The 15579-nt window shown below is 41.2% G+C and overlaps 1 protein-coding gene across 1 annotated transcript in view; it reads right to left on the bottom strand.

Annotated features, from left to right (window-relative positions):
• Positions 1-15579, bottom strand: part of DOCK4 (dedicator of cytokinesis 4) — a 1616764-nt gene that overhangs the window by 1017484 nt on the left and 583701 nt on the right. The window contains exons 9-12 of the mRNA XM_086919301.1: positions 10925-11006; positions 10075-10135; positions 4176-4308; positions 763-851 (exon numbers count right to left, since the gene is read on the bottom strand). Of these exons, the coding sequence (XP_086775427.1) occupies positions 763-851; positions 4176-4308; positions 10075-10135; positions 10925-11006 (365 nt within the window). The remainder of the gene's footprint in view (positions 1-762; positions 852-4175; positions 4309-10074; positions 10136-10924; positions 11007-15579) is intronic.

Genomic DNA, 15579 nt, shown 5'->3' on the forward strand with positions numbered 1-15579 from the left:
TGTACCTTCTCCAACACGTGCATTGAAGGAGCTGTAAAGAAACACAGCAACACAAGAAGACAGCATGACAAGGCTGGGGAGTATGGTGCTCTTGCCCTATTCACGTAAGAGTGGTTCAGAGGTGTGAAAGTCCTTTTATTTTGAAGCAGAGCTGACGGCCATGATTCCTGTTCAACTTCAACACCTCGGAGTTCTAGTCTGCAACTGTGAACTTCGCCATGAAGAGCTGAGCTCGTCCTGCGGCAAACAAGATCTCAGACTCAGAGCTACCATTAAACAGGGGTTGGAGCTGCCCAATGCATGGGATGAGTAAAGTTCTCAAGTGAAACCTCTGGGGACTCATGTTCAGTGGTTTGACACAGGAGCCGTTAAATAAAAGAAAGGCAAGATGCTATATACAAGTATTTTACAAATCACATTCACAAAATACTCGATGGAAAATGTTTATAGGCCATTGGAACAAATTAGAACAGTACTATGTGGCAAAATATTGAAGGAGGCATCGATTACAGAGTTGGGACTTCTCAATATCAATTGGTGTGCGACTAGAACCTGTGTCTCTGATAGATGTTAATGATATATAAAGAAATCTTGTATTATAACTCAGTATCATCCATTGTAAATTTAAAAAGCAAGACATTCTCAAGAACTATTTTCCAAACTGAGTTTGTGCAAAATCGGGGAAAGCTAGTTTATAAATAAATGCTAATAAACTGGAAAAAAACATTTATGATTAATACTTTTTTTCCAGAGTACACTTACCGCTATTGGACCCAGCGAGGCTGTAGCGAGCATTTTGCTTCTTTATAATATTTTCATGAATTTGACACCATTCGCTTTCTGTGTTGCACCTGAAAAAAAATGCAAAATGTCTGTTATGGAACTGGTTCACTACTGCTAAGGGTCCCTTTTTGTACTGCTGTGAACCCCAAAATGATTGACAACTTAATTTGAGAGACGATTAATGTAACATGAAAGGTTACTCACCTTTAGTAACCAGGATATTTTTAGTCACGTCACCTGCTCTAAAGAAAGTTAAACCTCATAGAGGCAGGACTGTGAACTGTACCTTAAAAGGGTAATAAAGTATGAGCCCCACTCCTGTGAAGCTCTGATTGGACCCCTCCCGTCCACTGCATGGCTCAGTCAGAAGCTCTGGGAATGGACCTCTGTAGGACAGTGCCGCTATGATCTTAGCAGAGTAGGGAGAGGAGGCTGGAAACTGGTGATGGAAGATTGAAAGAGCTAAACCTACCAGAATTTCTCGAGGTGAATACCTTTATATTGCTCTTTAACTAGGCCTATTTCCATTAAAGATTCTTAGAAATGAAAGAATGAATAGCTATGTAGGAGCGCAGTTCAAATTGAATCTTCTTTTCGAGCGGAGCGTCCTGCTAGAAACAAATGTCTGGAAGATTGAAAAACAGATGCTTTTTTTTCCAAGCTCCGGTGTTGGGCTTCAGTGCAGGCGCTCATAAGAACAGTGTTCTAAAGCCATGATCCCTGGATCTCAAAGTTTCGGCATTGCTTTGCACTACAGCACAATGGACCTTGAGAAGTGCATTGCATCTAAGACAGGAGCTGGGTACTGATGCAATGTTGTATGGTTCTGATGATGTATTTCGGGCCATCTTAAGAATGTACAACAAGCCACATGGGGCCGGAAGATGAATTGTCTGGACAGAAAGCCATGCTTATACTTTCAGAGATGACATGGTTGAGTCTCTGAATGTCCTGGTGCAGTCTTCTGAACAACTAGGAGAAAAGAGATTCAGTATCCTGCGGAGGTAGAGTGAGATGTTGTTGACATCTTGGAAGTTGATGGAATTATTAGGGCGTCATCAGGAGGGAAGAAAGTGGGGTAGCATTAGAAAGGGTAGAGGTTATGTGCTCAACCTGTGGTGGCTGTTTTTCTAGTAGCAGCAAGGACAGGACATATATTGGCTGGCAGCTGCTAGTTAATCGGATGCTTCCATCAAAGAACTAAGGATTTATGGCAGCCATCAGGTTGCCATAAGCCACCTGATTTGTATTTAGTATTTATTGCTTCTAGACATAGGGTGGTGTCTCTCCTTTCTACTTATAGAGAGGAAGAAAGTCCAAGTCTAAATTGATTCCGAAGTAGTCGTAAGAAAATGTTATGCATGATTAGAGTGTCTCTCCATACTCGGATGTGTATTCAAGGGTCCAGGGTAAACAATAGGAGTATTTTGATAGTAAAATAAATATCAGATGTTTGGAGTTTACGCTTGGTGGTTGGGTTTTATTAAAAAAAACTTACATGGTCAGAGAAGGAAATTCTATATTTTCACAAATTATTAAAGTAAGCAAAAGTTTTGTCATGTAGATTAAAAAGGTTGGTGGAATAATAATCAGTTAGTTCCTATTTCTGAAAAATAGGTTGAAATTTACAATCGAGCTAAAGTTGCTAGTGCTGGTCTTGATGGCTATGCCTTTGGCTTTATGTTATCTTCTGACCAAGGCAGTCTGCGCGTGGTGATGTTGAATCTAAGGATTCCGATGTGAGTGTTCATGAAATACCAGACTTGAGTGAGGTGACGGGCTCTGGTGGTAATGAAGGTTCTGAGTCTAGCTCTAATGTACATGAAGGTTCTGGTTCTTATGGGTCCAGACATGTTTTTTGTACACACTCTCGTCGTGATATCACCTATTAAACTGTTAGATTATATATTGTCACGATTTGAGGATTTTTTTCTTTTGGTGGGGAAAAGGAAATGTATGTGTATGTTTTGTGTTATATTTATATATTGATTAATCTCTTTATTTTGTTTTTCTAGCAATGCTTGATTGCTTTCAGTATTATTCTAAGAATTTTTTTAAAGTGCAAAGTTCCAGGATTGTCAGAGCACTGGTGAACGTTGTGGTGTTCAGTTGTCTTTCTGGTCGTGTGTCATTTGGAGATGGATTAAAACGTACTTTACTCATCTACAACATGTCAAACTCAATGTTGAACTCCTTTACTACACCAATGTCCCTTATTCATCATCTGTTGATACACTCATGTTTCCAAATTCAAAGACAAGCATTGATAATTGATATAGAAGGCTGGAAAAAATCCCTATCAATAACACATTTTTTGACCCTGGCTAAAACAGTCAGGCTTACAAGGTTGTCAATATCGTACCAGGCTTTTAGATGAGGAGTGGGAGAAAATAATATATAGTAACTGTAGGTTACTGATCTACCATAGAGCAATTGAGTGGTCAGCATTCATATCAAAAGAGCACTAGCAGAACCATACCTTTCCTAATTGAGGCAGGGCATGGATTCATCAGCTGCGGTAAACAGGCCTCCTTTGATTGCCAGCTCAAGAACCGGTGTTCTAACAAAGGCTGTAATCCTAACTCTTGTCAGAGGATGGGTTAAATCTAGGAATTAGTGCTGCATCATTATAAAAAAAGAGCCCCCATTATAAGAGAACTGCTTTCTTTCCTTTTAGAAATGCTGGCTAGGTTAGTGTCATGAATATCATGCAGTTTTTTTGTGCTACTACTGACCAGTTCAATCAGTCCTAGGTATACCCTTTCCATCCTCTAATGAGGAGTAGGTGTTAACTGGATCCATTAAACTCACCCCCTGCTCTTAGATATGTCACCTCCTTTCAAATTGTGTGCACTTTTCTAGGGGTTTCCTTCAAAACAGGGACAGACATTCGTTGTTCTGATATTATGGTGAGGGTACCTCGATTTTCAAGTATGGCACAATAGTGCCTGTTTGTCCCGAAATGGGCATTTCATGCTGCTTCTTTCGTGTAATCCACCAGTTTTTATTTAAGAGTTTAGGTGCTCAAATTGGAATGTGCAGGTCTAGATATTCAATATGGGATTTTATTCTTGGAACATGACCACTCTAAATAATTCCACAGTGAAAAGAAAATAAGCTTGTTTCATATTTAATCTTAGCCATCTACTAAAACTTTGAGAAACTCTCCATTCATGAAAGAATGTATCTCACAACATCAATCAGTTGTGATAGACACCCTTAAAGGAACCGTTGGTCAGACAGATGAACGCAAAAGCACACGCACTTCATATGGTCTGTACCACTTTTCATATTGAATGAGCGCACACTTTACTTATATGCTTCATCAAGACTTCTGGACATGGGCCAGTGGAAGAACGAAATCTATTGAATGAGTAAAAATAGGTTCTTACATGTAGACTTTTAAGCTCATGTCATCCTTTGGTTCTCCTGACAGCAAATCAGCAATACTGAGCACTGCACAGCCAAAAGGGCGTCGGTATTGAACATTGGATGAATTCTTCTTTTCTCCGGCTCCCATGCGGCCTGTGAAATAAATGACCCCAGTTATATACTGTATTTCAATGCCTCAGGAACATACAGACACTTAAAGAGATAGAAGCAGGTTGTGCAAGATAATGGACACAACCAGGATACATTCAGAGAAAAGAATGATGGTAAGATCTGAGCAAAAATCTCTTGTCAAGTTGATTGCTGGTTTCATTTACTCCCCTCAAGCTACATTCAAGCAATTACATTGATACTCTTCAGACATTATTGTATTTGTTTTAATGTATTTTTTTATCTGCACCTCTTAATGATAAACAGAAGATTGGTGTATACACATGGAAGTCTTTTCATTTATTCAACTCTAACATGAATACCTGCACTCCAGCAAATTCAGAGAGGTAAATTGATCGGGACACAAGATATAGTGTTATTTTTGCGTCATTGCGTGCATTTGTAAGAGCATCTGCCCATGTCTAGATTCTCCATGAACATCTTGTCACATGTGATGCTTACTTACCATTTGCATGTGCCAGATTTTTTAACTTTTTATTTTTATAGCTTTTCGCTTCAAACCAACACAATTGGTTTCTACGAACGATCTTCAATTGTCACTAAGTGATTGTGATGCAGCTGGCAAGCTGCTAGATCCTTTATTTGACACACAAACCAATTATGAGACATTTTGGGTAAACTATGAATAACCATGCTCCAATTACACGTTACAGAAGCATGGGAAATAAAATGTGAAAGAACTTAGTTACTGCATAGTAAAAGCATACAGATGAAATTAGAATAGGCGAAATTGTATTCATTGAATGATATAGGTTCTAATTTTATTAAATATCCATAGTATGTTATTTTAATGTGTATTAGAGTGTTAAAATGATGTACTCACGTGTTAGGAATCCCTACTGATCCTCATCGAAATAGTAATGTGTGTAAAGAACTTATGAAACCCAATGTACTGTAGCTATTTTTACATGTGATATTGAATGGTTTCAATCTGAATTTTATCATTGCATATAATAAATTGTGCACCAAATGAGAAAAGATAAAGTGGTGCTGTATAGCCATATCGAATGCAAACAGAACAAAACCTTTCAAATATGATCTTCATATATGTACTAATGTAAACCACTTGAAACGATATTAATAATTTATGTTTAGAAATAATTTTACTCTAAAAATGCATTAATATGTCATAGTTGCATGTGAGTTTTGCAACGCAACTAATGATATTTTCTGAGTGCCTCTAAATTGAAAAGAATGTTATAATCATATTGTCCACTACGAAATGTATGTTTGAATTATTTTCTATTCTGCAAGTTTTTAAATCAAATTTAATATAGGCCTGCATTTTCTTACTCTGTCTCGCATTACCTCGTGAGAAAGTTTCATAAACCTACAATGCAATGCGAAACTGTGTCTTACTAGAAGAGTTTTCACTCACAAGTACTAATTGCAACAATTTGGGAACATGTGCTATGTGTTCATTGGAACACACTTATGTGCCAACTTCTAAAAGATCACTGTTTGAAAGTTTACGTATGTCGGATGCTCTGACCAGCGCCACCTCTTTCTATAATATGTGTCTTCTTTATGTCTCACAACAACCATCCTACACAAACTGATCAATGGACTGAGTGGTCTGACACAATGCGGTGACTAAGGAGGTATCACTACCGGAACTAGAGGATTATAATATACATTGATTTTCAAGGAGAGAAAGAGATTTTTTCCGATATAACCAAACCTGATCCCAGAGACTGACTTTGATTGGGAACTTTTGTGGACTCTACGTGCTTTCCTTTCAGACTGACGCATACACTGGGTGCGCCATTTCGTGTACTCTTTTCATCATGGGACACTGCCTTTAAGCTGTCATGTCTCATGTCCTAGCTGAACTTTACAGAGCAACCCAAATTAACTAGGTTGTAGTTCTCTCTTTAGATCTTAAATGCTAAATAATGATGCACTTTCCCTTTTGAATATTTTGATCGAATCTACATTAACAAACTATAGCTTATGGCTCGTCATGATTGTGAATTCCAATTTATTGATTAATGACATGGAGACATCAGCATAGAGAAATCTCCGAACACCAGCTACTAATGTTACTGTTTTGCATTGCCTTAATAGAATTATTGATTTTTATGATTTGAGCCGACTAAATTTCTACTGACGATTTGGACTAGCAGTGATAATCCTCTACTTGTATAATCTGGTTTATGAGTTACATATAAATGAATTTGATTACTAGCTTGTGAATCGGTTGTCCAATTCCAGGTCCTCATTGGATATCCTGAGAATGGATCCCCTATGTCCAAACCCTCATTGTCACAAAACAAGGTCGATCAGAGGACCAAATGAATGACAGTAAGAGATAGCAATAAGAAAACTAAAGTTAACCAAGAAGGGCCCAGCAACATCGGGACAAGTGCTAACGGCAAGGCATGAAGATCTCTTCAGTGTAAAAGCCGAGGATAAGGACCTCAGTCTGCTTGTAAAGTAATTTAGTGGAAAGGATTCACCCAGTCACATGACTTGTGTGGAATGTGGGGAGGTGCTTACAGCGGTTAATATCAATGTTTTTAATTCACTGAAATGGAGATCTTTAAAAGGAGGGGACGAATACTGTAAAATGTTACTTGCGGTAATTCATGAATCTCCGTTTTTTAATGATTTTGACGAGCATGGAATTCATTTGCACACAATGCTCAACTTTGGAAGGCCACGGCAGGTTGCACCTGTAAATAGATATCAAAACTAGAACTCATTGCTTGACCTATGTTTAATCATCTTCAGTGTGGGACAGTGTTTAAAATGTATACTAGTGTATGATATGCCAACGGGTATGCTTTATCCTTGGTGGGACTAGAATGCCTTGCGGTGTGTGGCAGGCAGTGTTAGAACGCTGAGTGTCTCAGGAATCATCGCTTCTTCATACGCTGAGCAGCATACACCACCCATAGTGTGACGGACACTACCAGACTACCTGCACAACTGGTGAACATTTTACAGAGATTATAAATTAAATACATAAACACTAAATAAGTTTTTGTAAATTATGCCAAATATGTGAAATGTTAAAGAGTTAATTGCTTAAATATGGGGATCTTTTCGTGACAGGATAGTGAGTTTTCAAGAATGTCATATCACTTATGCCTTCCGTATTAAGTCGCTTTTAGCATAGCTTTTGGTAACCCTTCTGTACAATATTATCTGTACCAAACAAATTCCATGCAGCATTATTTGGTGTATTGATTTCTTTTCTTCTAGGGAAATATTGTATTAATTTTTTTGACTGAACGGATAATGTTATAGTCCTTTCAATTTTAGGTAATCCGTTGAGCGTGGAGAGTTTGAACAGTTCTAGTTTCCAGCTGTACACAAGGATACACAAGGTTTAATGATGATATAAGTACTACTATATACAGTAAACACACACATAATGTTGTGCTAACTCTGTAACTGTATGTTCTTGTGTCTTCTCACATGCTATGTACCCCACTCTTGAAAATGTAGTTCACATTTATCTGAAGCCCAAATTCTGTGTTTAGCCTTGGTACAGTAAAGGAGGTTTGATATAAGGAAAAAAACAGGTGAGCTGTGGAAATGAGAAACCAAGAATGCCAGTGCGCTGAGAGAAAAGAGTGGCATGTGCACAATCGGAAAGCCTCAACTAAGCATATACGCATAAGCACACATGTCTATGTTAGGGATCTATTTTTAGTTTGTCACATGCTTGTGTTGCCTGTGGTGGGCTTATAGGTACCATTCACGCTAAGGTATTTGACAGAATCTCTTTAGTCCTCAACAGGAAACCCATGAGCATGCACATTAGGGTTAAAGTAAAATACTATAAGAGGTATGAAATGTTTTTCTGTGCTTTCCAAATGTTGGGACATTTATTCAGGTACTCCAGGAGACATGCATCCAAATGAATGATGTTTTTCAATACTGACTCGGCTACCGGAATAATGCATTAGCGGAGTACTAAATTACTAGTGAAATGTGCCAGTCATAGTAGCTTCGAGACGACATTGTGAGGTATCCTAATGTCAGCTATTGTACGAGATATGGTTAGTGAATGGGGATAAAAAAGGGGACCAAGAGTCAAGATTTTAGAAATGATCGATAGTTGTAATCATGTAAAAAGCTAATTTGAATATCAAGGCAGAGTAAAGGAGTAAACAAGGCAAAAGCTAGTAGGATTATCTCGACAAAAGGTACTCGGGTCAATTAATGCACAACTGGATGGGGGCAATAATTGCTCGGTAAAGTGGTTAATACCTTAAGTGAATGAGCAACAACTCCCTGACTATGCGGTAAAGCAAGTTTATATATGAAACAAAACTGAGATAAATTGTAGCATACCTAAGAATAATATCAGGATCACCATACTGATTTTCACTATTTTATAATGCAGTAACTACATAATGTCACTAGTCTGTAGTTCTGCTTGAATTGTTGTGGTTAATTAAGCTGTTCACCCTGCCCTGTGTTGTTCTGCCATTAGTTTCGTATCCCTCACAAGCAACCTTGACTCCTCAAAGCTCAATTCCAATGCACCAGGAATCTGGAAGTTAAGATGCCTCTAACTACAAGGAATGTGCATCAGACTCAGACACCTACACTTTTAGGGCCAACAGAAAGTGATGGACTAACTATAAAAAGGGGAAAAGACCACTACCTAAACTTTACGGGAATATTTTTGGCACCTTTCAGACAACTGATCTCATGTTGGCTGATCTGTGACTGCACACCTCCAGTTCCGGGTTCTAAAGTCTAGAATTACATTTCTCTGTACCCTGTCCCTAGCGCTTTCTTTGAATGCACCAGTCAATTGAACAGGGCAGGCATTGGGACTGCACCACTTCTCCAAGCTTCTTCAGGATCCATAGACATCTTCCATTGGCTGCCACTGGCTTATAAACTTTAACCTTTGAACGCTTTAACAGGTCTCACTTTTGTAAATGGACTACACTTCAGTTCTGCATTTTTTGGAACTAAAACTTACGTGGGTCGTTGTGGACTGGCTACTTCATAGCCCAGAGACGTAAGAATGTGCATATGTAATTTCTTGACATATTGAATGTGGAAGGTTGCGAGGAATCCCTGAGGCAGAACTGCTGAGGCATAGAAGCTGTTGGGTCCTTTAGTGTGCCATGGCTGCTTCAGTAAATTCATCTCGGATTGCAGGGACCACTTCTTTCTCGTCAATTACACAGCATCAGTCCTCGCATTCTTTACTTTCAGTTTGGAATACTGAACAGAGACATTGGCTCAACATTTCTGCATTCTCCTAGTAGTCTCCCACTGCCCCCACAAGTTTCTCCCATCATTCTCCCAATCTCTTGAAACCATATTTGTAAGGGTTGACCTTTTGGAAAAAACATGCTGCTTTGCTAAGTAGGACCTACACGTCTGCATTTTCCAAAGTGGCCATTGACTCTGCCTGTGTTGGTAATCTGAACCACCACGATTAGGCAGAAGCAGGCTGCATGCACTCCCATACAGAATGTTTGCAACAGCCACAAGTTGTACCAGCCAGATTGTGCTTTACTACTGTTTAAAGTGGATGAATTCAGAATTTGATTCATATTGTCCTTCGAGTTAGAGGACAACACAATCAGAAAATAAATGTTCAGAATGTACGATTGTGTCAATAACAAACACACAATACTGTTGCCAATAAATGATGTTGTCACTTCTGAAAAAAATGAAAAAGAATAAAATCACAGCACACGCCAGCCAACCGAGGTGGCGAAAGTCAACTAAGTGCCTGAGCACAATACCTACCTATTCGGATTATATGGACCGTGATGAACATGTCCTTCCTCAGGTCACTGCTTCCCAGGTCCTAAAATGAAAACAAGAACTATTACGCTTTTCCCACCGAGAACAATACATTTAAAGAATGCACTCTTTTAGCTTCACAACGTCCAAAACAGGATATGCATCCATTAAAGGGACCCCAGCATGGTCATCAGAAGACAGTCAGTCACCACGCGGGCCCGTACTAGTCAATGAAAGGGTGTAACCAAATGGTAGTGTGGAGGGTAGAGCCCATGTGGAACTTAAGTTACTAATAGCAAACAGGGCATTCTTAATGAACCACTGGGGGAACCGTCTGCAATATGGACAACACCGAAGGCTAGTGTCACACTGAGCAAGAAGTCAAAGAAGTGCTGGCACTGAAAAACCTTTACAACAGGCAATCACGTTCGCCTCCCTCATAAAAATCCTATTTTTAAGGAATATTGCATGGATTAATGATAAACCATCTGCATTTATTCACTTTTCTATTGACAAATCTACTGTATGACATTTTAATAAGTTGGCCCCGCCCTCGTGGCTGCAATCTAATGTTTAGTGTCTCCCACTGGCATGCAGTCATTCCTAATGGTGCAGCTATGACCTGGCCCACTCAGGTTTCCCACCTATGCCCTTTCGGTTAAGACGTACTGCACTAAAGGTATAGCCCACACAACTCCACATACTGTCCGAACTCGAACACAGGTGTGCTCCGCGGGGCATTTTATATCAAAGTACCGGGCACAGGTCAGATTCGGAGTTGACGTAAGTAGCCCCGTTTTGGCTGAGTGACTGTTACCCCTACACACGTGAAATGACTACAGACCGCACTTACGGTAAAGAGGGTACAATATCTTTCTGCCTTCTCTGGAGATTTCGGCAACCCGTTTCTGTTGAGTCTCACAAAAAAACTCTCGCTGTAAAGAGAAAAAAGAAAGAAGAGAATGGACTTCTTAGTGGATTCCTCCTCATGTTGTGCACATCCAGCTGTGTTTTTTTTATATCAACTCTATATTAGAAGTCTCTTTCCTCGTTTTGATTCAGTTACACGAACATTATATGCAACACCATTCACAAATCAGGCATTCCTCAGTAAAAGACACACATGGTCAATTTCGTTGGCATAAATTGTTTAAAAAAATCTGCCAGCTTGGGTACATTTCAATACTAATATAAACAGACTGACAGGCCCGAGGGAAGACATTAACCCTTGGCTCGCCGACAAATTGGGATCACAACAGCAAACTTCAAGGTGAAGCGGGCTTCCCAAACAGCTTAATAATGCAGGGGAATCATTTGCCCAGAGAACGTCCTGAACATGATTGAGAAGGAGAAAGGGTCGGGCGGAATTTGCATCCAAAGTGCTGACTCGGCTGTCATAACATTCCCTGCATTTCGCCTCGGGGGTTTCAGCATTAACATTGACGCCGACGTCGTTTTGCATAATGTAAAATACACCCAGGAAAGAGCAGTACGATTCAGAAGGAATGCTTAAAGCAATAGAGCTGGAGGTTACTGGCCTGTGATAGGAAGCTGCCCAGTAACGTCAGCCGCCCTCACAAGGCCATCGATTCACAGAGAATACCTTGAAATCCAGGGATGTAAGCATTGTAGGGTTCCTCCTAAAATGTGTGCAGACCTCAAGCCCCCCCCCCCCCTCCTCATTAGGACACATGTAAATTATATAGAGCCCGTAGATTTGCATATGCCCCACTACAGCTATCCCTCGTGTCTACATGCAGGGCTTGCAGACAATCTGCAGTTGTCAGAATGGCTGAATGGTGAACTGGCCGTTTAAAGGTATTTCTTTTCTTTAACTTCAAACAGATTTCCAGGTCCCCTAGGCCAGCACACGATGTTTTCATCCCCAAATAACACACTTACAGCAGCTTCTTTTGACACTACTAATAGTTGTATGAACAGTCACAGTAGCGGTCTGTACATACTCAGAAGCTAAAAGAGTACGCCTGTAGTGCTACGTCCAATACTCATAAGCGTGTTTGCGAATCCTTCTAGGACAGCCACAAAGGTGCTGTGTATGCATCTTAGACACTCCCTTGCTACAAAGGATCTAGAGTGCATGGTGTATATATCAAATCATAGCAATAAAGTCAAATCCAGTCACGCACATACACATCTAAAGACCACTCAGGTGGCGATGATGAACTTCCTAGAAGTATACCACGTCCTGGACACCTCCCAATGCAGCTTCCGAAGCAACCACAGCATGGAGACCACACTCCTTGCCACTACCAATGACATCTGCTCCCTCCGTTACCGGGGCGAGACCATGGCCCTCATCCTACTGGACCTTTCGGACACCTTTGACACGGTCTCCCACCGCACTCTAATCAAGAGACGCTACAACGCCGGCATCTGCGACAAGGCACTGGACTGGATCCACTCCTTCCTCACTGGCCGGAATCAGAGAGTTAGACTACCCCCGTGCTTTGGAGTGCCCCAGGGTTACCCCTGAGCCCCACCCTCTTCAACGTCTACACGGCCCCCCTCGCAGACATCATCAGAAGCCATGGACTCAACATCATCTCCTATGCCGATGACACCCAGCTGATCATCTCCCTTACCAACAAATCCAATCCACAAGGGCTAGAACTAAATTCCAAAGCAGAATGAAGGCTATCGCCACCTGGAAGAAAGACCGCTGCCTCAAACTCAACTCGGACAGGACCAAAGTACTCATCCTGGGACTCAACCCCTCAGCATGGGATGACTCCTGGTGGCTAGCTGCTCTGGTACCCCCTCTGGCCCCTACAGACCACGCATGCAACCTTGGCATCATATTGGATTCAACACTCTCAATGAACCTCCAAATCAATGCAGTTTCCTCAGACTGCTTCTACACACTTCGCCTGTTGAAAGACATTCAGATGGATCCCAACAGAATCCAGAAAGACTGAACGCACTATTTGCCGGCGTCACCCAGAAACAGCTCAAGAAACTACAGAACATTGAAAACACTGCTGCCAGACTGGTAGTCGACATCCCCCACAGTAGCCACATCATTCAACCCCTTTGACAACTCCACTGGCTCCCGGACAATAAGAGAATCACCTTCAAGCTCCTCACACATGCCTGCAAAACTCTCCACAACATAGGACCAACATACCTGAACCACCACCTCGCATTCCACGTTCCTGCCAGACAACTCACGTCTGCCCATTGCGCCCTAGCCTCCATCCCCAGGATCCACATAACCAGAACCAGAGGAAGTTCTTTCTCCTACTGCGACACCAAGACCTGGAACACCCTGCCCCTCTACCTCAGGCAATCCGCGTCGCTGACCCAATTCAAGAAGGACCTCAAGACCTGGCTCTTCGAATGCTCCTCCATACACAAAAGGACCAACAGCCCCACCCCGTCAGCGCCTTGAGACTCTCACAGACTAGTCGTGCTTTATAAACCCCTGATTGACTGATTGATTGAACTTTAGTCTAGCGTTCCAAAGCCTGTCATGTAGTTAGGTGCTCAAATAATAACTCTGATTCTCATTTTATCAAACTCCCAACCAGGGGGCGTGTAATCACTGCTGGTTTTAGTGCTCAGCACATCCTACCAAGGACATTTCTCTGAGGCGTCTATACTGAAAATGATACTTCACTTCCTTCTTTGGCCTCCTCGTGCCTCTTCTGTACTCTGTCCCACTCACACTGGCCTAAACCTCTTAGCTGAAGTTACTTCAAGGCTGGGTGCCACTGCAGCTGTGTGCTCAATGCCCCTGCTTCTTGCCACCATTACAAAACAGGGGCTGAGGGCTGCTGACGTGGACTGTACGATTGGGCTGTAGATGGATTGCAGACTGGTCTTCAGAGCACAGGTGACAGAGGCACTTTGGCTATGGCAGGGTGGAAAGCTGTCCTACTGCCTGGCATCGCCAACCACCACAAGACCAGACCGCATGGATTGGCATGACACACTCACTGTAACTTAGTATATGAACATTCCAAGAGCTGCTTCATAGCAGGAGCAGGAGATGAAATGCAACATTACTGACAGCCTTTAGGCAGGCGGCGGGAAGAGGACATTTAAAAAAGAAAGAGAACAAGCATAGGCAAAGTCAATCAGCCTTGCTGCATAAGCAGCCACAAAGCTATTAAGGGTGAAATTTGGGCGTGAGAACGAGTGGAAGATGAGAATGGGACAGGAAAGAGCAAACTGGATGAGGGAGCGTGTGTAAAGTGGGAGTGAGGTTGTGTGAAGTGGGAGGGGGAGCTTGAAGTAAAGTAGTAATAACAGAAAACTGAAGGCGAGTCCTAAAAACAGAACACATACATGTACTCTTTTTACACCAGGAGGTGCTGTAGAACTCCAGGTACCCCTGAATTCAATCGCCCCCTCACAGTTTTTTGGACGCGAGTTGACTGAACACTGCAGAGCAGCGAGTAAAGTGCAAACTTGCAGCCAGATTCATCATTGTCCCGTTTTGCGAGTCCTTAATAGCGATTATTAAGGAATCGCTATTAAGGACTTGCAAAACGGGATTCATGTAGGAAATCGCAAAATAAATTGCGATTCCTACAGCTTCCTTTTTTGCGATTAGCAAATTGCTAATTGCAAATAAGGAATAACTCCCCATTCATTCCTGTGGGTCAAAGGCCCATAGGAATGAATGGGGAGTTATTCCTTATTTGCGATTAGCAATTTGCTAATCGCAAATAAGAATGCGATTTCAAGGGTGCCAGGGGTGTCCAAAGGACACCCTGTAGCACCCCTGAAATGAAAACGTAGACTGATGTTGCGCACACACATGTCCAAAGGACATGTGTGTGTGTGTAACATACAACTAAAGTGCATTTTTCTAAGTTTTTGCTATTTACCACGAAGTCAGACTTCACAGTAAATAGCGGCCAAAAATTGCAAATTCGCAAATAAAAAATGGTTAATGAATTGCATTGAAGTAATCTCAAATAGAGATTCCTTAAATGCAATTCCTCGCAATTTAGCGATTTTGCTATTAGCGATTTTTGCATTTGGGATGATGAATCCCAAATGCAAAAATTGCGCTTGCAAAGGGCCAGATTCTCAGAATCTGGCCCTTTGCGAGCGCAATTTTCAATGATGAATCTGGCTGTTGGTTTCTCTGTCTCAGTAGATGATTTGTGATTCCAGTGTGAGGGCCCGTTCATACGTATAAAATAGGCTTTTTGTGTTGGCAGATTCATGAAAAACTCATTAGCGCAGATTAGAAACTAGTTTAAGACAAGCATCGCAAAAATATTAAATTTACACATAATCCACATAATAGTAAAGATGTGGAAGTATATTTTGCAATACAAAAGCCCTATATTCAATCCAGATGGGCCACCAAGGAATACGATGCAAAAAGGGACGGATAGACATTAGCTTTCAACACGCATTCTGCACATTTTTGTAGAATAATAATTGACTTTATAATTAGCAAAGACAAATGTATATGGGTAGGAAGTTCATAAGTGCATCGCATTTGGGATAAACGTTGTTCCAAAACTGGTA

The sequence above is a fragment of the Lissotriton vulgaris genome, chromosome 1_1 (genome assembly GCF_964263255.1).
Source record: "Lissotriton vulgaris chromosome 1_1, aLisVul1.2, whole genome shotgun sequence".
NCBI lineage: Eukaryota > Metazoa > Chordata > Amphibia > Caudata > Salamandridae > Lissotriton > Lissotriton vulgaris.